Raw genomic sequence first — 19,148 nt, 5'->3', positions numbered from 1 at the left:
GGTAAGTATTATGAGCTTGATGTAGTTAAAGTATATAAGTATTATTAGCTGGATGTAGTTAAAGTATATAAGTATTATGAGTGATGTAGTTAAAGTATTACAGTAAAAGTACATGAGTATTATAAGTGATGTAGTTAAAGTATGTAAGTATTATGAGTGATATAGTTAAAGTATTGTAGTAAAAGTAAATAAATATTATAAGTGATGTAGTTAAGTATTACAGTAAAAGTACATGAGTATTATAAGTGATGTAGTTAAAGTATGTAAGTATTATGAGTGATATAGTTAAAGTATTGTAGTAAAAGTAAATAAATATTATAAGTGATGTAGTTAAGTATTACAGTAAAAGTACATGAGTATTATGAGTGATGTACTTTAAGTATTGCAGTAGCCTAAAAGTACTGCAGTATTATGAGTGATGTAGTTAAAGTATTGCAGTAAAAGTACACAAGTATTATGAGTGATGTAGTTAAAGTATTGCAGTAACAGTACATAAGTATCATGAGTGATGTAGGTAAAGTATTGCAGTAATGATTCACATTTTTATATGAGCAACTGTACAAGTTTGACCTAAAGAACTTTTAAAAATCTGCATTTGAGCATGTTGTCATGGACCATAAAACTGTGATTGTGAATATGAATTAATCAAACAGAAGGATTAATCAAACATGTTTAAATGACTGATGGGGAATTTATGAATGTGAATTGATGCAGAGAGTAATTATGAGTAAGGATATGAACAGTGTAAGGGTTAAAACACAGTAAAGCACGCTGAATGTGACCTAACATGTTTCTCTAATAAAGTGCAATGCAAAATTAAATAAAACATTGAGCCTCAGGAGACCACCTCCATGTGTAGACACCATCGTCATCTGCTGGGCTTTAATGATTCCAGTTTATCTACTGATAAAGTCAAATCTGGAGCTGTAGACACTATCAGTGGGTTCACACTCCCCTGAGCTGACACACAGAACCAAGGCCCGATCCACCATATGGGCAATCTGGGCAAGAGTCCAGGGGCCCTTGAGTAGAAAGGGGCGAACAATGATGGGAGAGAAGAAATATGGGTGCTTTATTTATTTATTCATTCATTCATTTTCCAAACCACTTATCCTCTCTGGAGGGTTGCAGGGAGGCTGGAGCCAATCCCAGCTGCCATTGGGCGAGAGGCAGCGTACTTTATTTATTTATGATTATAAAAATATGACATAGGACATGATATTGTATGAGTCTGATCGACTATTGATGCTTTCTAAACAGATCTGTGGTTCAAAATTTGGTATTGACACTTTTTATAAGGAGAACATACTAATGCTATTATGGTTTTAATGGTTATACAATAAACCACACAGTTCCATAAAGTTATTTAAAGTTTCAGTTTCAATAAAATACATTATAATAATTATTGTTATGTTATATTTTCATGATATTGTTTGATACCAGGTGTTTTTTCTCCAAAAATGTGTGGTGGTAAACCTAAAAAATACACTTTATCTGCTCTCTGAAGCATTAATCAAGGTATAATCACACATTTATTCATCAGTCTGATCTACTATTGATGCTTTCTAAACATTTTTTTATGTTGTTCCCCCTTTTATGAGGGGAACATACTGCAAATGTGTAGATATGAACAGTCTGTAAGGGTTAAATATATACTTAAAAAAAAAAAAAGGCATACAATTAAAAATAGCAGGGTGGAAAAAGACATTAACATCCCCATTTTCTTCCCTTTATTATTATTATTATGTTTTAGAGCTTTTTTCTCTATATATTAATCATGTGGAGGGTTTTGCTTTTGATCAGCTGACCAGAGGTTAGACCACGTGACCAGGAAACAGGAAGTGTTGTCTCAGAAACAGAAACAGGGCCGAGTCTTGTTGTGTTTTTTTTCTTCTTCTTCTCAAAGAGGAGAGACAACACTTCACCCTGTCTGAAAACACACACCGAAAGAGAGAGAAGAGACGTGCAGCTCGTTGTTGTTCGTGACTAAATGATGAAAATGGTTTTAAATCGCTGGTTTTTGTCGACTTTGTTGATGTGCGTCACTTTGTGCAGCAGCAGCGGTGTGTTTGCTGCATCATACCGGAGACCTAACATTGTTTTGATCCTCACAGACGACCTAGACATCGCTATTGGAGGTCTAGTAAGTACATTTTTATTAAATATAATGTTTTATTGCACATGTTTGACTATTTAGGAGCGTATCTGTGAGTCATGGTAGAGGAGAGGTGTGTTTAATTGGTCTAAACTTGACTTTTTAATCCAAATATATCAATTAAATCTTTATAAATCTTATCTTATTGTTTGCTGAAGAGATTTTGTCAATGTAATTTCTTTATTATTAGTGGTAAGCTATAAAAATAATGGTTAACTTGCATTTTTAGAGCTGTGAATGTGTCATTTTTGCATTAATCACATACATTTAAGTGGTCTAAACTTGACATTTAGTCTAAATAAATCAATTAAATCATTGTAAATCTGTTAGGCAGTCTTCTTATTGTTTGAAGAAGAGATTTGTCTTCATTATTAGTAATTAGCAATAAAAATAATGGTTAATTTGCATTTTTAGAGCTGTGAATGTGTAATTTTTACATTAATCACATGCATTTAATTTTCTTATTACCACAATTGTTGAAAGTGAACAGTAATCTACACCTAAGGTTGATATTATACTACTACTAATAATAATAATAATCATAATAATAAACTTCATTTATACAGCACTTTTAAATACCAAATTACAAAATGCTTTACATGCTTAAAAAATGTAAACATTACAAAATAAGGCAGTAAAATAAAACATTATATAATAACCTTAATATTGGGTTATTGGGTTAATATTATAGGTTTCTTTCATGGTGTTTTGTATTAGCTGCTGTCAGTGGTGGAAAGTAACTAAGTACTATTCTTAAGTAAAGTAATGAATATGTCCATTTGATGCTACTATATTTCCACTCCACCACATTTCAGAGGGTAATATTGTACTTTCTACTCCACTACATTTAATTTGACAGTTTTAGTTACTTTTTAGGTGAAGATTTGAATCAATGGATTTTTCTAACAAGTCTCTAAAGTTAACAGCTCCACCAAATAGTGATTTTTCCCTCTAAACTTCTCACATGGTTTCATTTCAATAAATGTTGAAATGATCCATATTTCAGAAAAAATCAAAGATTAGAGACAAAGTCCAAAGACTGAAAACAGATTTGTCCATCAGATGTTTTTTCTTCTTTCCTCTCCCATTAATCATCTCATGACCCCTCACATTTATCTGCTGACCCTTTGGAGGGGCCTCGACCCCTAGGTTGGGATCCACTGGACTAAACTAGCTAACTGTATATAAAGTAATGTAAACTAGCTAACTGTATATAAAGTAGTATAAACTAGCTAACTGTATATAAAGTAGTATAAACTAGCTAACTGTATATAAAGTAGTATAAACTAGCTAACTGTATATGAAGTAGTGTAAACTAGCTAACTGTATATAAAGTAGTGTAAACTAGCTAACTGTATATAAAATAGTATAAACTAGCTAACTGTATATAAAGTAGTATAAACTAGCTAACTGTATATAAAGTAGTGTAAACTAGCTAACTGTATATAAAGTAGTATAAACTAGCTAACTGTATATAAAGTAGTGTAAACTAGCTAACTGTATATAAAGTAGTATAAACTAGCTAACTGTATATAAAGTAGTATAAACTAGCTAACTGTATATAAAGTAATATAAACTAGCTAACTGTATATAAAGTAGTGTAAACTAGCTAACTGTATATAAAGTAGTGTAAACTAGCTAACTGTATATAAAGTAGTATAAACTAGCTAACTGTATATAAAGTAGTATAAACTAGCTAACTGTATATAAAATAGTATAAACTAGCTAACTGTATATAAAGTAATATAAACTAGCTAACTGTATATAAAGTAGTATAAACTAGCTAACTGTATATAAAGTAGTATAAACTAGCTAACTGTATATAAAGTAGTATAAACTAGCTAACTGTATATAAAGTAGTATAAACTAGCTAACTGTATATAAAGTAGTGTAAACTAGCTAACTGTATATAAAGTAGTATAAACTAGCTAAGCTAAACTAGCTAAACTAGCTCCACCTCCAGCAGCTACAACAGTAACATGCTGCTCTAACACTGATGCTTCACTATTAATAATCTAATGATGTCATATATAATAATATATCACTACTTATACTGTAATACTGCATACTACATCACTCATAATACTGCAGTACTTTTACTGTAATACTGCATACTACATCACTCATAATACTGCAGTACTTTTACTGTAATACTGCATACTACATCACTCATAATACTGCAGTGTTTTTACTGCAACCCTTTAACTACATCGAGCTCATAATACTTAAGTACTTTTAGGTTAAGCAGGATTTGTTTTTCATTGTTGTTTTGGTACTTTTACTTAAAAGATTTGGGTACTTCTTCCACCGCTGCTGATAAAGCTGACTGCTCACATTCCTGGTTGAACACATCATTTCGACATCTCACCGAGTCAGCAGCCCTTATCATGTGTTGTAACCTGCTGCCACTGTTTTCAGCAGACTCTCTCCCTCCTTCTAAAATATCCTTATGTGGAAAACAAGCATCTGAGTTTTAATGTAAAATGTGACAATTAAAGGTTCAAATCTGACAGACATGCTGGTAGTGGATGAAACATTTATAACTCTAAAACAGGCTGACAGGTCTTTTCATACATGGACTAATAATATATTCACTGCTGCCTGTTTATTGGACACACAGAGTTAAGTTTGACCCTCATTGATTTAAATAGGGTTTGATAAAATAGAACAAACATATCTCAGTGTTTCAGTTCAACATCACCACAAACAGCCTCCAAAAATGACCTTGAAGTTAGCTCAAGACCTCCATGAAACAGTTTACACAATAGAGATTACAGCTCTCCTGATAATACGAATTATTGCAGGGCGGTTAAAACAATGCTGCTTTATTTCTGGTTAGTAAACTGGGTGTGTGTATGAGTGTTCGTTCTTAATGTTTTCTGATGCTTTAAATGTTTTTCCCCTCATACAGCAGTGAAGAAAAGAAATCCTTATAGACAGAAAAACACTTAACCCTCCTGTTGTCCTCGAGTCAAGGACGGAAAGGAGGGAGAAAGGGAAGAAGGAAGGAAAAGGGGGAGGGAGGAAGGAAGGGAGGAAAGGAAAGAAGTAATAAGGAAGGAAGGAAGGAGGGAAGGAAGAAGGGAGGAAAGGAAAGAAGGAAGGAAGAAAGGTAGGAAAGAAGGACAGATGAAAGAAAGAGAGAAGGAGGGAGGGAGGAAGGAAGGAATAATCAAGGAAAGGAGGGAGGGAGGAAGGAGGAAGACACAAGGGTTAATACACAGATTTATATCTTCTGCTAAAGCTCTTTAATTAAAAAAAAACAACTGTGTACTCCTCAAGAGCTGCAATGATTCATTCATTAGATGATCAACAGAAAATTTATTGTCAACCAGTTTTGATTTTTTGATCATTTTTTAAAGCAAAAAAAGCCAAATATTGAGTGTTTGCAGCTTCTTAAATGTGAATCTTTGTGTTATACGTGACAGTAAACTGAATATCTTTAGATTTTGTATTGTTGATCAGACAAATCAAGATATTTGAAGATGTCACTTTGAGCTCTTACAAAATATGAACAGGCTTTTCTTTTCCTTTTTCAGACTTTTTATAGACAAAATAATTCATTGAGAAAATAATCAGCAGATTAACTGATGCATACCTCAAATTTATATGGATAAAAAAGCCCTGATTGTGTCTTTTAAACTTTTGCTATTTATAAAAGCCATTTTTAGAGATTAAGATAATCTGTAATGTCTGACTACATAGCTATACATTGTAATGAAATATAGCCTAATCCCTTTTTATTATAACACCCTACAATTCATAGAAGATGTTAATGAATGGGTTCACTTGTTCTTATTCACCTCTTGTAGTCCTTAGTCATGCTGATGATTTCAGCTTTATTTGTCCAGGTTTTGAGATATTTGTCATTACATCACTAAATAAAATGGAGGTGAATAGAAACACATTTTTGTTGCTGACAGGATTGAAAATGGACTTTAAAGCAATTTCATACACAAACAATGTCTCAGTTACTTTTTATAATCCTCAGACTTCACAGTTTTCATTGGTTTTCTACCAGAGAACTAATTGCAATAAGACCAATAAAGAACTGAACCAATGTCAAAAATATGAAATGTTTCTTTACAACAAATTTATGTCAAATCTGTATTTTTTCTTTTTTTTTCAGAATCCACTAAACAAGACCAAAAAGCTTATTGGTGATGCAGGGATATCGTTCACAAACGCAGTAAGTATCATCAATTAGATCAATTAGTGTCTGAAAAGGAGAATATGGATGAAATCAAATATCACTATTAATTATTTTCATATAACCCTAACCCTAAATGGATGTATCTTGATGCTGGATCTACTTTTACTGTGTCTCATCTTTTATTAATGACTCTCTCTTTCTCTCTCTCTCTTTCTCTCTCCCTCCTCGTCCAGTTTGTGGCCAGCCCGCTGTGTTGCCCCAGCCGAGCCAGCATCCTGACGGGGAAATACCCCCACAACCACCACGTCATCAACAACACCTTAGAGGGAAACTGCAGCAGTAAGTCCTGGCAGAAGAGCGAGGAGGCCACCACCTTCCCCGCTCTGCTACACACCTACGCTGGATATCAGACCTTCTTCGCTGGGAAATACCTCAACCAGGTGACGACTGCATGCATACATATATATATCTATATATATTATATCTATATTTTCAGCCTTTTTAATGGTTTATATATCAACTATAATATGTTTTTTTGTGCTGGGAAGTTTCTTAAATGATCAGAATAGGTGATAAATGTAGAGGATATAAAGAACAACTGTGATCTTCTTTGTTTTAGAGCTGCAACAATTAGTCAATCAGCAGAAAATGATTATTTTGGTAGTCGACTGATCAGTTTGAGTCATTTTTTATAGACATTTCTGATTCCAGCTTCTCAAATAGGAACATTTTCAGTTTTTTTAGTTCTTGATGGGTTTCAACTGAATATATTTGGGTTGTGGTCTTGAGGACATTTGTCTTCTTTGGCTTTGGGAAGCACTGATCAACATTTTTCACCATTTTCTGACATTTTATAGACCAAATAACTAACCAATAAATTCAAAAAATAACAGACAGTTTAATAGATAATAAAAAAGATAATAACTTTTCATTTGTCAAATGAGGAAATCTGCATTTGCAACATTTTTCTTGAGGCTGCTGTTTGCCACCGCTGCATTAAAACCCTCAGTTGTGTTTATATCTGATAGTTAATGCTCAAAGGAGTTTGACTTCCTGTTGTTAATGAAACGTCTCCTGAATGTGTTTATCAGCTAGTGTAGAGGAATTAGGATGTTGTCTGAGAATAAAGGATAAAAGATGAAGGAGTAGTGATTTGAGTGAGTCACAACACAGCACTTTAAATTTAACACATATGGAGAGGAAACTGTTAATCTAACGATGGTTAAAAGAATAAAAGCATGACAAAAGAGAGAGACGTTCTGTGCAGGACACTTTTTTTTTTTTTTTTAAATGTGTCTGCAGTTCAATCTGATTTAGATTTTAACTTTCGGTCACTTCAGGTGTTTTTTTGTTTTTTTTAAGTTAAAAACAGTCATAAGATGTTTAGTCATGAGATTCATTGACGTGCTGAAGTCCAAGTTGCTTTTTCCTCTCATGATTTAACAGATGGTCAAATGGGGAACCGGGTCATCTGTCCTGTTTTGTTAGTCTATTTAAAGGGTTATTTCACCCAAATGACCAAAAAAAAATTCCTAGTACTGACTGAAATATCTCAAAAACTACTGAATGGACTACCATGAAATTTTGTAGGCACATTAATGCCCCCTCTGGATGAATTGTAGTAGTTTTGGATGATGCCTCTGACCTTTAATCTAGCAGCATCATCAGGATAAAATGTGCTTAACGGTCTTAGTCCAACCTCACAGAGCTGCTGTGGCTTCATTCAGATGAAAGAGAGGGCTTTGTTTTTTCATGCAAAGCTAAATTCAGTCAATAATAATAATAATACATTTTACTTGGAAAGCATCAACATCAATATAAAAGACAGATAAAAACATTAAACATCATAGAATAATAATTAAAAGAGAAATGCTCTACTAAAAAGAAATGTTTTAAGTCCTTTTTTAAAACTTTCAGTAGTGTGTTGTTGCCTTTTAAAAATATACTCTGATCTGATTTAACAATTATTTTAAATATCGATTAATCTGTTAATTATTTGCTTTGATGGAAAATGTCGATCACTGTTTCCCACAACCTAAAAATACTCTGTTTACCATAAAGAAAGCTGAATTTGACAAGATAATTTGAGTATTTCTGTCCCTTAAAATGCCTTAAAATGATAAATCAATTATCAAAATAGTTGCAAAATAATTTTCTGTCAATTAACTAATCAACTAAATCATTGCAGCTCTAATCTTGAATATAAGGAACAGAGTCTTTTGCAGACTTTTATAAGGAAACATAAAGTAGTGTGTTGAAGTTTCTAACATGGTTTTATTTACTGTTTCCATAATCTGGGATTCATTAAAGCTTAATTTCATCTTTTTTGTGTGTTTATATCATTAAATAATTAGTATTTGTCTTGTTTGTGTTTCAGTATGGGCACGCTGAGGCAGGCGGAGTGGAGCATGTTCCTCCAGGCTGGAACTACTGGGTCGCACTGGTAAGACTGGAAAACTATATTTTTAAACCTCTCAAAGTTGCTCCGAGGCTCCGGTCGGACGCTAACAGGCCAGTTTAACGGCTCAGTCAAGCTTTGGCTGTCAAACTAGTTCTGACACTGAAAAGCCTGGACAGGAAACAAAGCTGGACATTAATGTGGTGTAAAACACACAAATTAAACAGCAGACATTTCTTCTACTTCCTGTAACGACTTCTAATGTGGATTTATATTAACCCTCATGTCGTCCTCCCGGGTCAAATTGACCCCGTCTGTTTTGACTGTTCCTTCTTTCCTCCCTTCCTTCCTTCCGTCTGTCCTTCCTTCCTTCCTTTCCTTCACCCCACCTTTCCTTCCCTCCTTCCTTGCTTCCTTCTTTCCTGTCTTCCTTCCTCCCTCCTTTCCTTCCTTCCCGCTTTCCTTCTCGCCTTCCTTCCTCGCTTCCTTCCTTCCGTCTTTCTTCCTCCGTTCTCCCTTCCTTCTTTCCTTCCTCCCTCCTTTCCTTCCCTCCTTCCTTCCCGCCTTCCTACCGCCCTCCTTTCCTTCCTTCCTTCGTCCTTCCTCCCTCCCTCCTTTCCTTCCTTCTTCCTCCCTTGACTAAAAATCACCTCTACGAGTCATTTTCTGCATATTATCATATTTATGTTGTATATTAATATTTATGGGTGCGGTTTTAGCCCACTAACATCTCTGTGGGGAAGTTAATTTTCTCATAATGCTTCTTCAGGCTCAGTTTACCATCATAGATCTCCGTGAAGTCAATGCGATCATGTGACTGGAAACTCTCTCTCTGAGAAGAAGAAAGAGCCAGACTCATAAATTCAGCCTGGTTTACAGAAGTTATTACACATAGGTCACTTCCAGGATACGAGGCCGGTTTATCTTTCACCGTCTCTCGCTGAGTAAACAAACATGTCACAAAACTGGTCTCATGACCCGACGTCTTATCACAACACAGACGGCGGCTCAGGCAGTTCATGTGGTTTTTGTTTGAGGAGACTTTCACTTCTTAAGATTACACGTGTCGCCTCATCTCTCGCCTCCATTTATTTTTAAGTAAAGCTGCTTCTGAGGCGAGTTGGACGCCGTGTCTAACAGCTACCGTGATGCAAGATTTTGAAAGCTTATCTTGGATCATGTGTCGGATCATGAGACCGAAACATATGTTTGATCTGCCTTTGCTTAAAGAAACTGAATGAATTAGAACTAGAGTGCTGGAAAAGCAGAATATAATCATAAAACACATCATGTCCTGGTGATAAAAACATGAGTGAAACTAGTTCTATACAACAAAAAGAAAGTTTAGTGATGACACAAAGAGGATGTATCTTTAAATGTTGATCACTGTTAGATCTCTAGCTTTACAGGCCAGTGCTTCATAGTCCAGGACTTTAAGATATGTGTCAGAAAGTCACTTCTTTTTAAGGCAGAAATTAAGTGTTTTAAATGAGATCATCCTCCTGGTTTTATTTAAAGCTGAAACAATAAGTCCATTCATTAGTTAAATCATTAGAAAGTTATCTTTAAATCCAAACAATCACTGGTTTCAGCTTCTTAAAAGTTTATATATTTAAGTTTTCCTTTGTCTTCTATCATAGTACATTTAATATTTTTGTGTTTTGGACAGTTACTCGGACCCCCCCACAACCCTCTCATTTTAAAATGAAAAATGTTGTTGTGTTGTGCCCATGATGAACAAAAGTTGTGTTTTTTTTTTCTTCCAGGAGAAAAACTCTAAATACTACAACTACACTCTGTCTGTGAACGGGAAGGCTCAGAAACACGGAGCGGAGTACAGCAAAGATTACCTGACAGACGTACTGGTGAGATGTTATTCATGTTTGAGTGCTCTGTTTATTTTATTACTTATGATATTATTAAGTCATGCTGTCTTGAGTTTATTTACCGTTCCATAAGTCTTTTTTCTATTTTCCTTCCAGTTGTGCTTCTTCTAATTTAAACTGATGTATTTTTAAGACGACAATTAGTTTTCTTTAACAATTACCAGCCACTGGTCTTTTGTTGGGTGGTGCCATTTTCCTATTAATAGTATTTTTCACATCCTATTATACTCAATTCAGATACATTAAAAATACAGAACTATATAACTCATTGTTTTACACTTTATAGACCAATTAAAACTCACAGGTTTGTGGGGTTTCCTGACAAAACACTTTATTTTCTAATATTATAAGTATGTGAACAGACATTTAGTGATCCGCACTATCTCCAACATATCTAAGATAATTGTACCTTCATCATAAGAGAGTGAGAGTTGTCTCTAAAGTCCATTAATTAGTTGATGTGGTATCTTCCAAATATTTCAATCATTATCCGAAATATTAAGCTGTTTCTCTTTTCTCTTTTACATACTTAATTAAGTTGCTTATCTGACATTCATAATACACATTTAAAAATAATAGTGATAATGACACAAAAGAGCAGAATAGCTTTTAATTAAGCTTAGTAACTTTCTCTCAATAGATGAGACCTATATGTATCACAATGAAAATCTCTCTCTCTCCCTCTCCCTCCGTCTCTCAGGCCAACATGTCTCTAGACTTCCTCCAGTATAAATCCAACTACCAGCCGTTCTTCATGATGGTTTCCACACCGGCGCCTCATTCCCCGTGGACGGCAGCTCCTCAGTACCAGGACCGCTTCAACACCACCAAGGCGCCCAGAGATCCCAACTTCAACGTCCACGGAAAAGTAAGAACACCTCTTCACTCAGAGCGATGAAAAACAGATCTCACACTGTTGATTACTTATTTATTTCTTTACTTTCTTTCTCTCCTCAGGACAAACACTGGTTGATCCGACAGGCTAAAACACCCATGACCAACTCATCCGTTCAGTTTCTGGATGACGCTTTCAAGAAGCGGTCAGTCTGCTCTCCTCCTCACCTTCCTCTTCCTCCTTTAACTCCTTTGCATTCGATCTTTCTTTGTCTTGACTCTTATTCCTCTTCATCTTCCTTAAGGTGCTTTTATTCATCCATTATTAAGTTGCAGTATCTTAAAGCAAGTTGAAATTCTTCTCTGCAAGCAAACGAGCTAGTTTGTCTAATATTTATTATACCTTTTATATTTATTATTATTATCATACCTTATATTTTAAAGCCACCCTACCTGATGATATGAGGAGCTGCAGTTCCTTCTCTATATTTAAAACCAAATTAAAAAGCTTCTCAGCTCTGTAACTAATGACTCAATATATTTGTGTGTGTCCTGTGTGTTTTTAGCTTTGTATTATATGTTAGTATGCTGTTATATGTTTTAATATTGACCTACTGAACGGACTGCAGATGGAAATCGATTAAAATAACACTGTGCATCGTCCCAATAAGCTAATAACTACTACTATGGCTTATGCTAAATGTTTTTATATGTAGGTGGAGGACTCTGCTGTCAGTGGACGACCTGGTGGAGAAAATAGTGAAGAGGTTGGAAGTCAGAGGTGAACTGGACAACACCTACATCTTCTTTACCTCTGATAACGGTTACCACACAGGTATGTCACTGAGTTTAAATATAAACCTGTTTTTATGTCAATAAGGAGAGAAGCAATTAGGAAGCATGTAATTTAAAAACCTTGTTTGCAAGTTTAAATGAAATACAGTTCTGTTTAAAACATGTGATGTTGATATTTTTAAATGATTTATGAATCACTGAGGCTCATTTTCTGTTATTAAATAAACTAATTTAGATGATTTTGCAGCCTTGTTGGAGGTTTGAGCTCCTCATGTCTCAGGTTTTTCTTCATCTTTTCCTCGACTTGCTTTCAGGTCAGTTTTCTCTTCCTCTGGATAAACGGCAGCTGTATGAGTTTGACATCAGAGTTCCTCTCATGGTCAGAGGACCGAACATCAAACCCAACCAGACCACTCAGGTACAAACGTAATTTGTACCATGTATGCTCATAAAACTCTTCTCTATGTATTCATACACAGATTGTGTTGAAAACTAGACAAAAACCCAGTTATCTTTAGTTCAAATTGTCCTGACAGTAGATAGGTTTGTGTCTCCATCCATCCTAACACATCTCTTCCTGTAATCAGATGCTGGTGGCGAACGTCGACCTCGGCCCGACCATCCTGGACATCGCCGGTTACAACGTCAACAAGACACAGATGGACGGCATGTCCTTCCTGCCCGTCATGGTGAGGCTGCTGCGCTAATGTTTTTCTTCTTTTTAAATATCTGACTAACAAAGCAGACAGTTCATTACCATAGTTTTAATGTCATTACAAGGACAGAAAGATGAAGTCTAGAGTTGATTCACTGTCGACTGTCAAGGTTTTATATTAATATGCATTTATCAGGAGTCGGAACACCACATTAACCCTTATCTCCTTTAGAAAGACAGAAAATAACCCTTTATACAGCTGATTGGAAGATTGTCCAACTTATAAAACCTTTAAGTTCTTCTGGAAAGCTTGACAAATTTCTTTCTAGCTATTCACCAATATTAGTTTCTGAATAAATAAATAAATATGCAGAAAATTGGACCAAAGAGTTGCAGAATCATGCCTAATTTGATGTAATGTCTGGGTTAAATATGTATTATTAAGGTATGGGAGGTTTAAAAGACATGTCATGTTATTATCTGTACGCTACTCACAATTTGACTGATTTTCTCTGAATTTTTTTTTTTTTCTCAAAAGGCTAGGATTGTTTTAAACTTTTCTTCCACAGTTTTGTATCACTGCTTTTTAAAATATTCAAAATAAAACACACATATACGTTTCCAGATAATCTATGAATTCTTTTATTTATTAAATAAAGAACATTTTAGTTTGTCATATTAAAAAATAAATATATAAATTAAGACACTGCCTTTAATCAGATAACCGAAGCTGAACTTGTGGCGGTGAAGTCGACGAAACGATGAATGAAAATTATAATGATGATAAATAAATCAGATTATTGAGCTCTTGTATGTGTGTCTGTCACCAGGAGGGGAAAATAAACGGCACCAGCTGGAGAACAGACATCCTGGTGGAGTATGAAGGAGAGGGAAGCAACGTGTCCGACCCCGCCTGCCCTCTGCTGGGACCCGGAGTGTCGGTGAGAAACTGGAAAAATACTCACCAACCTTTCTGATCGTCTAGAAAGTCAAAGTTCAGGACAGATGAGTGTGTGAGCTAGTAGAAAGCAGACAAATGTTATATCTGTCTCTTTCCCCTTGTGCATTTCGTCTTCAGGAGTGTTTCCCAGACTGTGTGTGCGAGGACTCGTACAACAACACCTACGCCTGTGTGCGCACCGTCGCCCCCTCTGCCAACCTGCAGTACTGCGAGTTTGATGATAACGAGGTACAGAAACCTTTTTTAACTGCTTCTATTACTATTACCAAATTATTGTGACTATAAGATTAGGAATAAAGAAACCTATCATGACAAAAAAGGAAAAATAATTAGGGTTTCATTGTGCTTTTAGTAATTATATAACTTAAATCTCCTTTAAGTTATATTTTTGGCCACTAGGGGGCACCAGAAACAACTCATCACCTTTTTAGTTTAGTTTAGTTGCTTATTTCCTTTCATTTTTCCCCCTCTAGGTGTTTGTGGAAGTCTACAACGTGACAGCGGACCCATTCCAGCTCACAAACATCGCTAAGACCATCGACCAGGAAGTTTTGGAGAAGATGAACCATCGGCTGATGATGCTGCAGTCCTGCTCTGGACAGTCGTGTCGGACACCCGGCGTGTACGACCCGAGGTCCGTTATCAATCTTTATTTCTATGGAGCCAAATCACAACACAAGTCATCTCAAGGCACTTTTCACAGAGAGCAGGTTTAGTCTGTACTCTTTAATTTAATTCAAAGAGAGCAAATATTCCAACATGAGCAAGAACTTGGCGAGAGCAGCAAGGAAAAATTCCTCTTTAACGGGAAGAAAGCTCAGCAGAACCAGACTCTAGGTGTGCAGCCATCTGCCTCGACCGGAGAGAAGGAGAGAGAAGGAGAAATAAGGAGAAAAGGGAGAGAGGGGAAAGATGTGTCGTGTCCAGCTTTTTAATATCTAACAGATTTTCACTGGAGTACTGTTTTCCCTCAGATCTAAAAATTAATAGTTTTTCTTCTACAAAAGTGGAAAAAACACATTAAAATGGGTTTAATTAAATTTTAGAGGCCAGTGATTGTTTCTTATTGGTTGTAATTATAAACATAAAAATATAAAAGATCAATATGTATTAAAACCAAGTACATACTTATTATAATTATCACATCACATGCATCTTCTTTTTTTTTTTTGCTGATTTGATAATTAAATGAATTGCAATTATATTAGAACTTGGTTTGTATTATCTATAATTACCAAATTTATATACAGGAAATTATTCACAAATTGCCAACCTGTAAAATAAATCGTTATTGTAGATTTGTTCTGTATCCTGAGGCACAAATTCACGTTAAACCTGCTTTCAAACATCTATTTATCGACTTCAGTCTCTCCATCACACACACACTAACGATCTGTCCTGTTTTCTCAGGTATAAATTTGACCCTCGACAGATGTTTCCCCACCACAGCCGGCGGCTCAGCAGACTCAGAAAAACGATGAAATGAGAAGAAGAAGAAGAAGAACAGATGACGGACGAGGAGAGGACGGAGGAAAGAAGGGCTGTATTGTATTTTGTATTCAGCCTTTCCTGCTGTTGTTGCCTTGTTTTTCGGGCCTCCTGAGCCAGTCTCTCTTGTAGATGGATGGAGAAGGGATCGAGGGGGATCGCGTTTTGGGAATAGGTGGGGTTGCCATGGAGACAGGAGGCCTCTGTGGGTGTAGCGCCCACCTTTTTTTTTTTCTTTTTTTTTTTTTTGTTGAAAAACCTTCCAGTTTTTTGGCTGCTGTTTAGTGATTTTGTGCAGGGATGCCAAATTATCATTAAGGATGGATTTACAATAGTAAGCCATTGATTTTAATTGTGCATTGAATGTCTGCTCGGTCAGTCGTGATGTCCGTTTAAAAGTCCTGGAAAAAAAGTGTGACAAAAGTTTGATCCAGTTCATGTAAATTAAAGCCTGTTTCTCTGTTGAACATCATATCAATGATCCAAACAGTGGCTTCTTTAAATACGGCGAGCCTGATTGGTCTTTGCTGCTTTTGGATCGTCCTCAATCGACATTTTCATTATCAGAAGAAAACGATTGTCATGAAACCCAAATTCAGGGCTGACACTAACTTTCATTTAAACAATAAGCAATTGATTATTTCTGCAACTACACTCCCAAAGCATGGCCTTCAATTTAGGACTTAAACTAACGATTATTTTAATTTTTAATTAATCTGTAGTTTGTCTCATTTAATTGATTAGTTTATTAGTTTTTATAAAATGTCTTAAATTAGTGAAAAATCTTGATTACTATTTCCCAAAGATGCAACTTTAAATGTCTTGTTTGGTCCACAACCCAAAAAATATTCAGGTTACTCTCACAGAGGACTAAAGAAAGCAGAAAATACTGAGTAGCTGGAAACAGAGAATTCGGACATTTTCTTTCTTTAGATAAAGACTAAAAACAACTAACTATCAAAATAGTTGACGACCAATTAAGATGAATTGTTGCAGCTGTAGTAAAAACATTTTTAAATAGTCAAAAAGTTAGTTTTTTATATTAAATACTACCTAAATAAAGCAAAATTTGTAACTATTTTAGCCTTAATGAACTGGCAAACAATGGACCAGGTTAGTATAACTTCCATGTCACTTAAAAAACATCTCATAAAGGAAACAAGAAGAATAAATAAAATATTTTAACAGGGAAACTTTTTAAAAAGTGACACCTACAGAAAGCTGATAAACAGGCAGTCCAACAGACAAGACGGTACAATTATCTGGTTAACGAGTGCCTAAAAATGTTCCCAAAATGTTAAAATCTTGCACTGGAGTTAGAGAAACCATCACATGATCTGAGGAAACGCTGACAGAACTTTAGGAGAATCTGGATGATTTCGGGATATATTTGGATCCTTGGAAAGCGTAGAAATAGAAATAAAGGTGGCGGCACGTCATCCATGAAAAAAACCTCCATCCATCCAAGTTAAATTAACAGATCTGATTTAACGGCTCATTACTGCAGACGGACTCTTACATCTGTGTCTCAGGCATCAGATCAATGATTTAGACTGTGAGCAGCGTTAAAAGCTCCCTTTTCATTCATAAAACTCAAAATAATATTACCTTTTTTTTTTTGGGGTCATCTTATTGATTTCTTCTGAATTTTTATCAGTGTGATAATAGAAGTTAAATGTCAGTTTAATGGACATCTACGTTAGACATAATTTCATTTCATAATTTATTATCTTATGAATCATTTAGAGTGTTTTCAACTATCATCTTTGTGTTTGTTTTTTCATTGAGCCAAAAAAAGTTTTAACACTATAGTGATTTAGTAGAGTTGGACTGTCTAACAAGAAAAGAGATGTAGAAGTTAACATTTTTAATAACTAAAAATTCATTTTCCTAACCTGATGGGAGAATCTTGAAAAGAAAAATACTCAATTTTAAAATCAGTCAACATGAAAAAGGAAAATAATCAACAGTATTTTATATATTTTGTCATGTTAAGCTTTTTTTCATTCAAACTGGAAGATATTATTTTTATTTCATCTATACAAAAACACTTTTCTTTCTATCTTTTACGTTGGCCTGCTGATATTTCTGTTGTTAAAATCAGTTATTTCAGTGTTAATTCTGTTTGATTTTTGCAGGCTGATAACTTTAAAAGATTACAGGAGGAGTTTGAGATTTTGGGAAACTATTTGATTTCATTGTTCAGAGTTACACGAGAAAATTAATAACTCTCATGTTTGTTTAATATGAAGCTGCAGCTGATTGACTGTTACTTCTAAAAGGTGCAGTTTGTAGACTTTGGTGGCATCCATCTGAACAAACTTGGCAGAAATAGAATATAATATTCCTGAAATCTGCAAACTCACCACTAGATGTCACTAAATCATCCAAATTAGACAAATTACATTAGTAGCTGTTGAGCTGTAGTTTCATATTTAACAGATAGATATGAGTTGTTTCAATATTTTCATCTAAACTGAGGCACAGAAAGCAAATAAGCAAAATGTCCTAAAATGTTAAACTCCTCTTTTAAAGCTGCCTAGAGTCAGAGCTGTGTGATATGACGATTTATATCATGTGACGATAGAAAAAAATGTCTTATTTCACACTTATTACAGCAATATTTTTCCTCATTCAGCGGATAGTTTGCATTCTTCCGCATGGTGTGGATGCAGAAATTAAATTAACAGTAAGGTTCAAGTATGAAAAATCTACCATGGAGCAGAAAATTATGCTTTTCCACGTGGTCAATATATTACATTTACAGATAAAGTGCTATATCGTGACGTTTCCCGATATGTGATGTTTAGTCATATCACACAGTCCTACCTGGAGCCGATATTTTATGCAGATATTTTTTTCCTTTTCTTTTTTAAAAAACCTTTTAAAAAGATGAAATATTTGCAGATTTTTTAACACCTAACCAAAGATCTGACGTGAAGACTTTGGTGCAATCTCGAGCTCGAGTATCAACCCCCAAAATAATCAGTGACGTTCAGAAAGTCTCTGAGTTAAACCTGCACTACATTTATTAGCAATGACTGACGCTGCGTCCGAAATCCCACACTACACACTATACATTACACTAAATACCTGATACATGTGCTATCCTTTTAACATACTTTCACCGTGAATAAATAGTAGTATGTATCTTTTCAGACGTCACTTCCTGAGAGCGTGTAACCATGGTAACGTGCGCTATCCGTGTGAATAAACAGTAGGCGTATCTTCCTGAGAGCCTCCTGGAGACGTGTAACCATGGTAACGTGCGTGATATTTATGCCAACGTAGTGTCCGACGCTTGCATACTGTAATATTTCCCCTGGAATAGCTTGAAAGTCACATATTATTGGTTTTTGACATAGTAAAAACTCTCACATACTGTTTTAACGTATTAATTATGTTAGTGTGGGATTTCGGACGCAGCCTGAATCTATTTTTTGTGTGTTTATTTTATAACAGTGAAGTATACTTTTTTTTTTCTTTTTTTAAAAATACTGACAAATCAACGACAGAGAACATGTTATTACATCCGTTCCACTGCTACTGTAGTCGTCGTTATTCTTGGATCATACAGCTCTTTCTTTCTTCCTCTGGTTTCCGAGTCGCGACTGGACTGAATTTAAAGCTTCATGTGCGAACACTGAGATTAAAAAGTCCTGTGGGTCACACATAAAAGAAAATAAAAAAACAACGAGAGAGAGAGAGATACCACAGGACTTAAAAAAAATAATGCACCATGTGATTATTTCTTCGTCTTTTAAAAGAAAAAAAAAAAGAAAAATCAATCACGTTGTTCCAATTCACTGATGCACTTTCCAAT

General features: G+C 35.0%; 1 protein-coding gene across 1 annotated transcript; it reads left to right on the top strand.

Moving 5' to 3' along the window:
• Window positions 1-1,873: 1,873 nt before the first annotated feature.
• On the top strand, window positions 1,874-17,379 carry gnsa (glucosamine (N-acetyl)-6-sulfatase a). The gene is made up of 14 exons (XM_053314157.1): window positions 1,874-2,143; window positions 6,285-6,344; window positions 6,542-6,748; window positions 8,686-8,751; window positions 10,473-10,571; window positions 11,293-11,460; window positions 11,550-11,632; window positions 12,143-12,261; window positions 12,536-12,639; window positions 12,809-12,910; window positions 13,707-13,817; window positions 13,955-14,065; window positions 14,311-14,471; window positions 15,248-17,379. Exons 1-14 carry the CDS (start codon window positions 1,991-1,993, stop codon window positions 15,321-15,323), a joined length of 1,620 nt encoding a protein of 539 aa, XP_053170132.1. The 5' UTR covers window positions 1,874-1,990; the 3' UTR covers window positions 15,324-17,379.
• The last annotated feature ends 1,769 nt before the right edge of the window (window positions 17,380-19,148 follow it).

The sequence above is a fragment of the Scomber japonicus genome, chromosome 23 (genome assembly GCF_027409825.1).
Source record: "Scomber japonicus isolate fScoJap1 chromosome 23, fScoJap1.pri, whole genome shotgun sequence".
NCBI lineage: Eukaryota > Metazoa > Chordata > Actinopteri > Scombriformes > Scombridae > Scomber > Scomber japonicus.
The sequence above is the reverse complement of the archived record's forward strand: the minus strand, read 5'-3'. Positions and strand labels throughout refer to the sequence as shown.

Coding starts and splice junctions, on each gene's coding strand:
- gnsa (XM_053314157.1), top strand. CDS start 1,991: ATGATGAAAATGGTTTTAAATCGCTGGTTTTTGTCGACTTTGTTGATG. Junction 2,144..6,284: donor ACATCGCTATTGGAGGTCTA/GTAAGTACATTT, acceptor TTTTTTTTTCAG/AATCCACTAAACAAGACCAA. Junction 14,066..14,310: donor GCGAGTTTGATGATAACGAG/GTACAGAAACCT, acceptor TTCCCCCTCTAG/GTGTTTGTGGAAGTCTACAA.